General features: G+C 35.2%; 1 protein-coding gene across 9 annotated transcripts in view; it reads right to left on the minus strand.

Annotated features, from left to right (window-relative positions):
• Positions 1-13200, minus strand: part of MAP4K4 (mitogen-activated protein kinase kinase kinase kinase 4) — a 239599-nt gene that overhangs the window by 23019 nt on the left and 203380 nt on the right. For 4 of the 9 annotated variants that reach the window (XM_074299756.1, XM_074299753.1, XM_074299755.1 and 1 more), the window contains 8 exons: positions 9279-9430; positions 8688-8785; positions 7626-7634; positions 6417-6592; positions 5792-5912; positions 4508-4699; positions 1956-2073; positions 1450-1620 (listed from right to left, as the gene is read on the minus strand). In XM_074299756.1, coding sequence (XP_074155857.1) covers positions 1450-1620; positions 1956-2073; positions 4508-4699; positions 5792-5912; positions 6417-6592; positions 7626-7634; positions 8688-8785; positions 9279-9430 — 1037 coding nt within the window. The remainder of the gene's footprint in view (positions 1-1449; positions 1621-1955; positions 2074-4507; positions 4700-5791; positions 5913-6416; positions 6593-7625; positions 7635-8687; positions 8786-9278; positions 9431-13200) is intronic. The other 5 variants (XM_074299761.1, XM_074299757.1, XM_074299760.1 and 2 more) reach the window with 2 other exon arrangements.

Consider the following 13200-nt stretch of genomic DNA (forward strand, 5'->3'; position numbering starts at 1 on the left):
TGCAACAACTGTCCAGTGAAATACATTCTTCACATGACTGCTAAAGGGCAAAACTAACCACGCCATCTCTTCTTTCTCTCTCCTTCTCTTCCATCTGCTCTGTATGTATATTAAATGAAACTATTTATGTATGTATTTATGTTGTCTCCTTCATTAAAATGTAAGTAAGGAGAGAGATTGTTTTGCTTTTCTTTCTGTCTCAGATGCATGGCACATATTCATCCTCATAGGTAAAATGGGGAATAATAATAGCACCTACCTCTCAAGATTGCTTTTAGGATCGAATGACATATTTCTACGCTGCCTATCACAAAACGTGTTAATATGGAGTCAGAAAGACTCATTTTTACAGACATGTACTAGCTGTGTGATCCTGGGCAAGAAACTTCACCCTATTTATATCAGTTTCCACATTTGTAAATTGATCTAGAGAAGAAAACTCTAAATGAGATCATGAAAGGTTGGACACATTGCTAATGACTGAATGACAAAAAATATAATAATTTAATAAATGCTTTCTGAATGACTAGTTTACCACCTTGAAACAATAAAACTTGATTCCATGCTTTTCTTGATATTATCTCCTGATTTATATTACCAATAATTGAAGAATTAAAATTCTTATAATTTTTCTTCAATCATCTCTTCTCTTCTTCCAGTTATATAGGTTCCAAATTCTCTTCTCTTCTCTGAGATTACCTCTTCTCCATATTTTAATACTTACATACTTTAATACTTATATACTTGATGAAACACATCTATAAATTTAATCCTGGAGAGTCATTAAAGTGTCAGTCTCATTTTTCTAACTGCCAACTGAGTTTGCAGAGCACTCAGATCCTCCAAAAAAACTTCAAACCCAACACCTCTAAATCTTGTAGCAACAAGAATAATATCCTCAATGTCAGACGATTTTAGTTTATAGTCCAGATCTACCATTTACTAGTTTTCTGAACTCTGAACGAGTAATAGATTCTTTATACGCTAAAAGAGGATAATAAAATATGCCCTACTAAGCTCACAGGGCAGCTGAGATCAAATTAATAAAATGTATAAAAATATTAAAATAGACTTAGAATATGGAAAAATGCAATATACATAAACATGCTGGTACTTTATAATGTAAACCACTGAGAAAAGCTATTCCTAAAAGAAGTACAAAATAATAGATAAGTGATCAGACTCATATAACCTCTGTTCATAAATGTAGTGAAACTATATTAGAATGGATCTGTACAGAACCGGTAGATGTATCCCCTAGAGAAATGATATGTTTCCTAATTGGAAAAGAAAGAGAGGAAGCAAATCATAACTTACCTTCTATTGGATACTCTAGCTACAGAATTCAAACCTTCATAGGTATCCCTAAATAAAAGTCCACCCAAGGGCACTATATATCTAGACAGAGGAAAATACAGAAAATAAGGAAGAAGATAAAAGATCACCTACCCCATAAGGCAGCACATAAGATCTCAGAATTAAATCTCTTCTTGTATTTACGAATCTCCGGTGTATCACTCTGTGGTCGAGTATTTGTAGGGTTCACATTAACAACTGATCCCTTACGGGTAGGATCTTGCCTTATTGCTTCACATCTCATTGCTTCACTAGAAAATCCCACTGAAACAGAGAAAACACATTTAAAATCAACCTCTAAAAATAGGTCAAAATTGCTCTTCCTTAATTTAAGAAAGACATTCATATGTAAATGGTGGATACTTCACTAAGGAAAGAAATGTCTCATTCTGTAAAGAATGCAAATGGAAAAATGAAATAAAACTATGCAGGTCACTGCAAATCAAATGATGCAAGCAAGATGAAAGCATTCTTTGCAAACAAACTGCTGCCCCTCTTTAGCAATCCCCATGTTAGGACTCAGCTAAGTTCAAGGATAAGCAACTCAAGACACTGAAACCCTACTTTTCAGTGGCTTTCTTACAGTTGCTTTTACTTACCCACAGAAGTCACTGTTGTCCCACTAGATGGAGAAATCTGTAGTAATCTGGGGTCTATAAAAGGTGTAAAGGAGGAGGAAGATTTGTGTTTCTGGAGTGTGTTACTAGCGGACTGAGTCTGCAATGTAAATTTCAACTTTATTAATATAAATGACAATAAGAGTGACAAACAATCAACATTTTTCAAACCACTTTTAGAATTATGCTATTTTAACAATACAAAGACCCTACACCCCTTCTTCCAGCATCTCTCAAAAAATGTGTCAATGTGACAATGTTACCTACACACTCCACACACATAACCCTCTCACTGTCATAGTCTCCATTTTAGCGTAGATTCCAAAGGGAGTGTTAGAGAAATGGGATATTTTGAGAGGCATGATCTGAAGGATCATCCTTTTTTCCCAAGATATAAGAATGATTCATCTAAGATACTGTTTACCAGCTAGCACCACCAGTATGTATTTCATTATTTTAGGCATTTGGGGGAATAAAGTGGGGAAGGGTGTTAAAGATTTCTAATTGAAATTGTCAAAATGGATGCTCATGTTCTCTGAAATTGAACTTGATTCACCAAATAATTAATTTGGTTTTCTGCATGACAAAATCAAATCCATCTAGGACACTCTATCTGTTCTTCCTTGGACTTAATAAATTTCAGCATTCAATTGTTCCCATTTTCTAGTACAGTTTTTATTTTAAACTGAGCCTCTTGCCAGAAAGTTGCAGCAGGCTAATCCAAAATTATTATGTATGAATAAAGCTATTAGATCTGCATATTAAACAAGGGCTCATTAACGTGGAACGTGCAAATGGTGAAATAACCACCAGGGTGATTTTTTTTAAATTAAAAAAAAAAAAATCATTGGTGTTTAAATAGTATAATTTCATACATTAAAAAAAAAAAGAAAAGAAAAAAAAGAAAGAAAAAGAAAGAAAAGAAAAAAAAAAAAACCCAAAGAGAAGAAAAGTACAACAGATTGTTAAGTGGAAATGGAATGACAATTAAAAACAGAACAAAAAAAATAAACTTGCCAGTTTAGTGAGTTAAGGGTTATAATGATAACATCACACATTAGAGCAAAATGGCACTAAGTTTAAAATGTGTGTGTATGTATATGTATTATAAAGGTGAAAGAATGTGAGTGTAGGTAGGGTGCCGCTACAGAACAAAGAAAAGTATTTAAATTGCCTTCCACCGTTTCCAATCCAGGGATGGGTCACAACACTACTGTGCTACAGTCCGTAGACCACCTATATCTACAATACTCCCACTGGACACACTGACATGTTCTGTTATTGTTAGCATTGCTATCATGGTCTCTTTAGGTAGAATTGACCAAAATATTTTAATTGAGTGCTCACAATTCAGCTAGAGGGTAAATCTGCTTCTCTGCCATTGATTATCTAATACATTACTGAAAATAGCCATTTATTTGCCTGATTTGGCTATGCTCCTATTTACACTCACTTTCCAAACAATGTAGTAGCATGCAGGGGAAGGCAGGATATTAAACAGGTTTTGTTTTTCCAAAGCTGGTCAAATTTACATTTACATCTTATCTTCAGAAATCAACTTCACTCATATCTCCACCAAATCTATACACAAAAATCTAACAAAAACTTGCTTATTGTACTGCATGATTATGAAAATGTTATTCATAAGGATCTCTCCCCTCTCCCCCCTTTAACTTAGAAAATAAAACTCTATCACCTTCTTCCCCATTCAAGAGACAACAGATTCAGTCCAATAAGCACCCAGAACACCACTCAAAGCCCTCAAAGAAAACAGAATCTCCAGATAGTAGCGAGGGGGGAAGGAGGGAGAAGAAAACCACTCAAAGACGACTAATCTTCTTACTTATGATTCCCAGATAGATAGGTTCCCCTGGGAAGCAAACTCCCTTAGAGTTTGGCATCTTTCAAACTCTAAGCAGTTGTGCAAAACTAAAACCCCTTTATATATAATAGGGCTGGCTTCATAAAGAGGCAGCCTGAATCAAAAAGTCCCCTGCTACAAAGCTGTCTAGGTATAAAGCAAGTCTACTTAACCAAGTTTCATTATAGTTTATTGATTTTAATACAATGTAGAAGGCAGATTTCATCAAATGATCAAAAAAAGGTCCATCTACCCTCAACCATTTCAAATATAAAATGGGTCTCAGTACACAGCAACCAGTTTAGTTTAGATTTTTAAAAAACTGAATATAAAGAAAGCCATGCAACTAAACTAACTATAGAAAAGTAAAGAGTGAACTGGCAAGTTGTTTTTTGTTTTTGTTTTGGTTTGGTTTGGTTTTTTTGGGGGAGAAGCTGTTTCAAATAGGGGTAGAGAAGAACTGAGCTAGGATTAGGGGTTTGTATGCAGATCTGAAACATGTTACTTGGAGTTGAGGAGAAGGGGAAGGTGACAGAATAAAGCAGGATGGGAAGCAGGATGGAGGGTGGGGGATAAGAAAGGGGGGACTAGCAAGACTTCTTCTGCAAATTAGCCACTAGGCAGTATTTGGTCTAACCCTACAAAAGCAGCCAGCTGTGGTGCAGAGACATACCTCATTAGGAGTGAGCTTGTCCTGGGGTGTCTGTGGGGACATGGTGGGTGTCGGCTGGCTGGAGGATGGGGAGGAGGAAGTGGAGGAAGTAGAGGAGGAATGGCTTTGCTGTAAGAGATCTGGCAAGAGGTGAATGCGACCGGCAAAGCCATTGCTCTCATGGTGGCTGGCACGCTTTTGGTCAACTGTACTCTGTAGAAAAAACAGGCACACTTGTCTGGCTCAAGTGCTGCTGCAATTGCCTATGACCCTAATGACTCTCAGTTTCCTTTTTTTTTTTTTTTTTAAGTGCTGTGTAATTTGTCAAACTTCCCTATAAATGAGGGCTAATTTTGACCCAATTTTTGACAATTCCTTTATTAGATGCCCGAGGTGAAAGTTGATGTGTGTTGAGCCAACAGAAATCAAGATACCTCCTCTGGCCAGCACAACTTGACTGTTTAACCTGATATTCCTGCTAGGCCAACAAAACAATTATGTCTTTTAGGTGTCAGACAATCTAAAACTAAAGAAATTACTCTCCATTTCTTTTTCCCCCTACTGACTAAGATACTGCACCTTGAAATATACCCATAGGCAAAAATCCAAACTCTTTTTGGAGGACTGTTCTAGCTATTTAAGCAATAAACATATGTTGTCAATGACTATTAATATTCCAGTATAAAAACTAAGGAACACAAACTAAGAAAAGTCTGTGAGATCACACACATACAAAGGGAGTTATTTAAATATGCAACAAGTATGAGAGAACATTTTGAAACATAAAAAAGAGACCTTATGAACCCTAAAATCTGCAACCTGTCACTCTCTCTGAGGCTCATCCTATAATGTATTTACCCACCTCTCTCAGTGTTTTTGTCTAGCTTGTCCCGGGGACACGTTCACCCTGTAGCCTGAGAGATGTTCAGAGCTGAGTGTCCTCCTCAGAACCAGTGTGTTGCTCTGCTACAGAAATAAGATCTGTTTTCCGATTCTGGGCACCCTCTTAACAACTGTAGCTTTTCTACTTTGGGTACACAGACTATGAGAGACTCAGCACAAGTGCTTGGATGAGAACCACTGACAGACATGCAAAGGGCAACAATGTGAGGTGGAAGGCTACTATTTTCTCTTCATGCACAACACACCTGTAGCTAGAGCCCCCGAACCATTCTCCTACCCTCTGTGTCTTATTAACATGGACAACAGATAAAATGTAGAAACAGCAGCATGAGTGAATGAGCAAGTGGGTTAATGACTAACAGAAAAACTACATTTCTGTCAAGTCAGAAGAGAAAACAGTACCTGGCGGACGATTAAGGTACCCTCTTTTGATGGGGTCATGGCAGGTTCACTTTCTACATCATCATGAACAATCATTGTTTTCACTGATTCAGTTTCTCCATTGCTCAGATTCAGAGATGATCTGTTTAACCAAATAAACAGTTAAAAGGCAGGTTTCCATAGCTAGAGAAACATATTATCTCCACTTAAAATGTCATCTTCTTTTCAAAGCCGATATGGAAGAAAAACTCTCCCCACTCTCCCTGGCCTTTTCCTCTCATCCCAAAAAAGCATGTGGAGATTTTCCCTTAATAAACAAATTACAAATTGATTTAACCAAAATTTTAGATTAAAATTTTTTATTTGATTACATCAGTCTGGTAACTCATTTTACGTAATTAAATCAATTTAGTATTTCCTCATGCAGCAGAGTTGGTAAGAAAACAAATTGGAAATTTATAAGTACAGAAAAATGATTTTTGATTATATTAAAGAACTGTCAAATTTGCATATTCAACAATCTTGAAAAACTAAGAGTTGGCCATTTAATTTTTAAAAGTACCTACAGTTCAAATTAAGAAGAAACTAAGTAGAAGAATGTACACACAACTACTCTCTTCCTCTCCAAAATATACCCAAAACTGACACTGCTCTGGTGTCCTCTGGTCCAGAAGTGGATTCATCTGCCCCTTCTTGTTCCATATCATCATCTTCCTCATCTGTTGTCCCAGATTCTTCACTAGATGAGGAATAGTCTGTTACTTTGTGAGGAGGTCGCACATCTTCTACTGCTCGAAGTTCCTTGGCCAATGCAGTCAAGTCCTAATGGGAAAGGAATGGTAGGATGAAGAAATGAAGGATGACCAGGGATTACAAGCATTTACATTCAATCTTCTCACTAATTTACTGGCTCTTCATATGGATTATTTGTGCCTGATCTATGGTAGTGCCTTCCAAGGTAATATTGGTCTAATCAGCTAAAGTCAGAAAAATTGCACCTTGAACCCAATATAGTGATTTCATTTTGGTCTTCTTTGAGCCCAAAACATGACTACCAACTAAAGTTCTGTCTTTGCCTCTTAATAAAAAATGCCTCTTTATGAACTGACATGATACTGATAAAACTTTTATACTGATTTTGAGTCACTGTTTCCACTGAATAAATTAAGACTAAATCTCTACCAGACAGTTAATTAGAATCTGAAGAAGTAATATATTTAGTCTATTAGAATGAAATTTAAAACATCCATTTTTCAATTAGGAAAAAAAAAATCACAACCCTATATAATTGATCTTCTGCAAATCTAACTCACTGGCCCTTTTTCTGGGATAGATAAGAAGTTTTCTTGTCATTATATTAAAATTTGTATGAAATAATATAGCCCAAATCTGCTTAAAATCTCAATATCTTAACAATAATAATTATTATTATACATAATAATAACTATATATAATAATAAATAATTAAATTAAAATAATAATTATTATAATTATATATAATAATTAACAATAATAACTTAACAAAAATTAGTTATTATAACTACAAAGAAACAAAACTTGGAAAAAAAAGGAAAACAAACTGTACTATAAACGCAACTTCAATGTGACTGATTTTATGGCATTAAACAATTACAATTTAAATTTAACAAATATAGTACATTTTGGGATATAATCTGAAAAACTTATGGAAAAATAAGGAAGAAATTTCTAATATCTAAACACATACCTTTAAAGCTGTGAACAAAACATATACAATTGAAAAAGGAGATGATACATAAAATTAGAAAAGGATTAAGTTTAAAAAAATCAAGGAAAGTAATTGTTTTGGTGTTCAGTTTTTAAAAAGAGTGCTTACCACTTCTCCCTGAATCATTCAGTAAAATTGTGGTTTGAATGAGTGGGATCACCATGATGGAGTCACACACGGAGAAAACAGGGAGCAACACAAAAGAAAGAAAGAATGAACAGAAAATGGTCATTAATTGATTAATAAGAACTGTAGAATAGCAAAGGCTTGATATTACAACCAGAACCCAATTCACCAAAGGAGAATTTGAGTAATATGTATATTTTAAAAATAAATAAATAAATAATTTTTCAATATATTTATAAAAGACATCTATGCAACATTCAGAGTACAGAGGTAAGCACTGGAGGAGATAAAACTTTAAGTTAGGCAAGATCCCACTAGCATTAAAAAAAAAAAAAAAAAAAAGAATCTTGTAGATCACCATTTGTGGACTGGATAAACAGATGCCTGTGTACTGAGGTAAAATTCTTCCCTATAAATGAAAGAGTTAATTTTGCCTCAACTCCAGATGAGTCTTTTTGAGAAGCCTTGATTATAGATAGATAGATAGATAGATAGATAGATAGATAGATAGATAGATAGATAGATAGATAGATATAGATATATAGATATAGATATAGATATACCTGATTTAATTCAATTTAAATTAAAAAACAAAAACAAAATAAAAAACTACATTCTGGCAGTATAACTAGAAAAATCTATAAAAAATTAGGGTTACAAAGATAGTACATGATCATGGCAGAGCTGAAATTTAACTAAGTCTTCTGTTTTTAAGGCAGGTTCTCTTTTTCCCACATCACCTAAGATTATAGACACATTAGAAGGCAGTGCCGATTTTTGCTTTTCTCTGTTTCTCCAGTATTTAGCACAGTGCTTCGTACACAGTAAGTGCTTAATAAGTGCTTTTTGATTTTACAAAACATCTCTTAGAAAGGTTACCACAAATAAATGTGAAGTGAAAACTATTTCATTTCTAGATTGACTATCAGGCCATAGGCTCAATACAAAAGGCAGCAGAAATTGTGTTTCATGAGTCTTTACACACAAAACCTCTCAAAGGGAGAGGAAAAAGTGGTAAGAAGATTTTGGATACAACTTTCTTACAGCAGGTTTGTGAGGTCTGAAGATTTCTTTTTTCTCTTCAGGCTTTTTTGTTGCATTTTCATGGCGCTGGGATGGCGAACCTTCTGATTTTGATGATGCTGTCAAGACCAAATCCCAGAAATGGGGGGGGGGGGGGGGAAGGAAAGATATTTATGATTATTATTTAAATATACCATTTTTACCCTATCCCACCCCCAAAGTATGATATGATAGCTCAAGGTAAGCCTTGTCTAACCTCTAGCTGAACCTTCTCCACCTCCCTACTTTCATTCCTACTTTAATTATTCCACAAAAGCTTATATTCCACCAGGAAGATTCCCCTAATTCCTGATTCTTGTAGGCCTTCTTTCCTTCATTTTTATCTTCTACAAGTTCACAAACTCCTTATCTGTTTTTCATAGCACAGGGAAATTTCTTTGATAATTTTTTCCTAAGTAAATTAAAACTAAAAATAGAAACTGTTTGAAATCTTTAGCAAAAATAACACTCTAGGACTTAAAAAAAAAAAAACATACCCCCAAACAAAGTAAAAGTCTTTCTTAGGAAGAAGAAAAGTAGAGAAATAGGAAAGGCAGAGAGAGGAAGTCATACATCTCACTCTGAAGCGTTCACCAGATCCACTCTGAGACCCAGGATGGGACCCTGGCTGTGAGCCCGAATTACTTGAACCTGAGGAGCTACCACTGCCAGGCCTTGGCACCAGTTTCTCTACCCTTTCCCACAGCAGTCTGGGTTCGATATTGCTATTTGGAAAGAGAAGGATAGGGGAATAAAGGGGGAGAGACAGAAAAAAAGTTATTTTCATCAGCTCAAATTACAAGAATCTAATCATAAACATAAAATCAAACTATCAATTAGGAATTGACCTAAATCACTTATGTAAAATATTGTTACTGTATCTTAATAGCAAGTTAAAATACCAAATTCTTTTCTACTTTCTATACTTCCTAGGGAAGAGAGAAAATGACAATCTCTGTATCATAAGAAATTTTTTTTTAAAACCCTCCTTTGTAACATAAGTCAGGACAGAAATGGGTAGCACATAACATTAATTCTATGACAACCACTGGTCTTTTTAATTTTAATTTTTTTTAATTTTATTTTAGTTATTGTGGGGGGAGGAGGAGAAAGGAGACTGACTTGATCAGTGTCACTTACCCCCAATTGCCTCCCTTGTCTGAGACTTGATTTGAACTCAGGTCCTTCTGACTCCAGGGTTGGTGATTTATCTACTGGGCCACCTTGCTGACCCCTACTAATTTCTTAGAAATCAGGTATAAGAAGCAAAAGAAAGCAGGTTGGCAATGGGACTAATGTGGAGCTATTCTATTTTAACAGGTAATGTGATTTTTGGTCTCATTAGTTCTTAAAAATACCATATGTTTTAACACATTACTTATGAGAACTATGAGAACACAGGCTGTGAAACCTGGACAGTATACCACCACTATGCCTTACTATGAGAATACAGGCTTAATTCTCCCCTTGGATGACTATTATTTCTGTGACTGTTGAAGGGCAAGTCCGTTTACTTCTCTGGGTCTCAGGCTCCTTATCAATAAAGAACCTGGTCTCTGTGATCTCTCCTATAATCTTCATCACATGCACTTTTATCTTTTCTTTCTTCCCTCCTATTATCATCATCCTATTATCTGACTTCTCCTATGGATGCTTTAGGCTGTCATTTTGGCAAGAATGTTTTTTGCTGACCCCAGTGATGATTGCAAATGTTTAAAAAAGAATATCTAGGTCGTCCTTGGTTCACTTTAGAGACTGAAGTGTGGGAGGAAATAAAAATGAAGAAAATATGTATATAGTTTAAGAATCATAGATATTAGTAGTGTTACAATATTCTGATTTATTCAATATATCGATGTATTGACTGATCCCCATCTATAATCAAAGAACAGGGTTTTATTTGAGAAGACATATTATCATTTTTCATAAAAGGGTTATGAACAGGATCTCAATTAAGAAATCTGTTAACAGATCAGTACTTGCTAATATGTATGTATTCAAGTAATCTCAACAAACATTAAGCCCTTTTATTCTGTATATAGTAAAAAAGAGATAGTAGCTCTGGCCTTTGATATTTATAACTTATGTGGGTCTCAAACAACTTCCTAGGATTTACCTTATGACACATATGAACTGGGACAGGGTGCTTCCCACTATGAAGAAATCACTGATCTCTTGCATATTCAAAGGAATAAACACAGTGCTAGGTTCTAAGGACATGAATTCAAACATGACAGAATGTCTTCCCTATAGGGAATTTATAATCAAGTAGGGGACAAAGCTATAGAATATTATAAATACAAGTTAGATGATAAAAAGACATAGAAGAGATGAAGTGAGTTTATGAGATATATTCAGAGAAGGAAGGATCACATCTAATTCTTGGTTGGTTGGTTGTCCTTCATTCTTGAAGAAGAGCAAAAGGACATCACTATGTAAGATTAGAGTTACAGCATGTCCAACTATGGCTGATCAGACCAATAGGAGCTCAGAATGCTCTGGCACAGGTCAGGTACAAATAGTTCTTATGAACATTTGAGGTAGCTTCTCTAACAATTCTGCTTTGTTCTTAGAGGACAATACCTTTTCAGATGAGAACACGCCATATTGAGGTCTTGTGCCAGAGTCTCCCAGTTCATTGCTTGTATTATACAATATATACATTGCTTGAATAAGCAATTCTAAAGTTCTTAAGAGAAACCTTGAGAGTGTACTTGTATTGCTTTTTCTGATCATTGTGACTATTTGTCATGTGTGAGTTCTCCATAAAATAATCTTTTTGATAAGCAAACATATAGTATTTGAACAATGGGGACAATCATCAAGAGCAGTCCTCTCTGCAGAAGCATTTGAATGCTTGCCAGGACCTCAGTGTCTGATAACTTATCCTGCCAGATGATTTTCAGAATCTTCCTAAGATAATTCAAATGGAAGTGATTCAGTTTCTTGGCATAGTGGTGGTATACTGCCCAGGTTTCATTCACAGGCATACAACAATAAGGTCTGCCAATGGACCTTCATTTTAGTCAGTCTCTCCTCTCCTACACTTTCCTTTGGAGCCTCCCTAACATTGACCCAAGCACTGGCAATGTGTGTGTCAATCTCATTATCAATGTGTTCATCCCTAGTAAGTATACTTCCAAGGTAATAGCATATCCACAGCACTCAAAACTTTACCCTTTGCTTTAATTGATGGTTCCATATATGGATGATATAGTGCTGGTTGATGGAAGACCTATGTTTTCTTGGTGTTGACTATTAGGGAAAAATTAGCACAAACAGTAGTGAACTAACCCATACTTTGTGGCATTTTAGCTTCAGAGGCTGCACTAAGTTGCACAATCATAAACAAAAAAAAAAATCATGCACCAACACCTCCTCCACTTCATTTTTGGCTTATAGCTTTTTCAAGTTGAAGAATTTACTATTAGGGGGCAGCTAGGTGGCGCAGTGGATAGAGCACCAGCCCTGAATTCAGGAGGACCCGAGTTCAAATGTGGTCTCAGACACTTAACACTTCCTAGCTGTGTGACTCTGGGCAAGTCACTTAACCCCAGCCTCAAAAAAAAAAAAAAATTTACTATTAGCATAAGACTTCTTTAAGAAAGTGACATGTAAACAGGATCTTAAAAGAAAAGAAAGTTTTCTGAAGGACAGAATGAGTCCCTATGGAGACATCATGCCCAGAGATGCTGAGATAAGGGAGGACAGGATAGTTAACAAGTTAACTAGAAAACAAGTTAACAAGTTAACAAAGTTAACAAGAAAACAAAGTATATGAAAGGAAGTATGAAATGAGACTAGAACAATAAATGAGTACAGATTGTGGAAGGCCTTTCATTATTAGAGAGACGATAGATTGCTTCTGCCATTCATACAATTTAATATAATTTAATACTTACTACTGAAATCACTCAAGAATATGAAGAACATTTTATTTAAAACTTCAAAAAGAAAAATTCAAATTCTATTATTAAGGGGCAACAAGGCTGAGAGGCCAAAATGATATCCCAAGAGCTATAAATATGTTAAGTGATTTCTAAAGAAAAAAATCTCTACACTAATGAAATTCAATTCCTCAAGATCTATGCTCAAAATCCTGGAATGACCCATGATGAAAGCGTCACAACTTTCTTATATAGATATACCCCAAATTTGTTAAGATTGACATTGACTGAGGCAGCTAGATGGCACAGTAAAACTAGAATGAGGAAGATCTGAGTTCCAATCTGTACCTCAGACATCTGTTAGCCGTGTAACCCTACACAAATCACTTAATCCCCAACTTCGTTAGTTGTATGATGTTCTTGCATTTGTATTATGTAATGTACCTGTACCAGTTGTATTTGTAAAGTGCTAAATATATGCTAGATATTATTATTATTTATCATCAACATTATTACTGACAAGTTTCTTGCATTTTATTACTCAAAAATCTTTAATGCTCCCCTATTGTTTTTAAGATAAGATAAAAATCCTCAACCTGGCATATAAA

This window comes from Sminthopsis crassicaudata, chromosome 3 (genome assembly GCF_048593235.1).
Source record: "Sminthopsis crassicaudata isolate SCR6 chromosome 3, ASM4859323v1, whole genome shotgun sequence".
In the NCBI taxonomy this organism is placed as follows: Eukaryota; Metazoa; Chordata; class Mammalia; order Dasyuromorphia; family Dasyuridae; genus Sminthopsis; species Sminthopsis crassicaudata.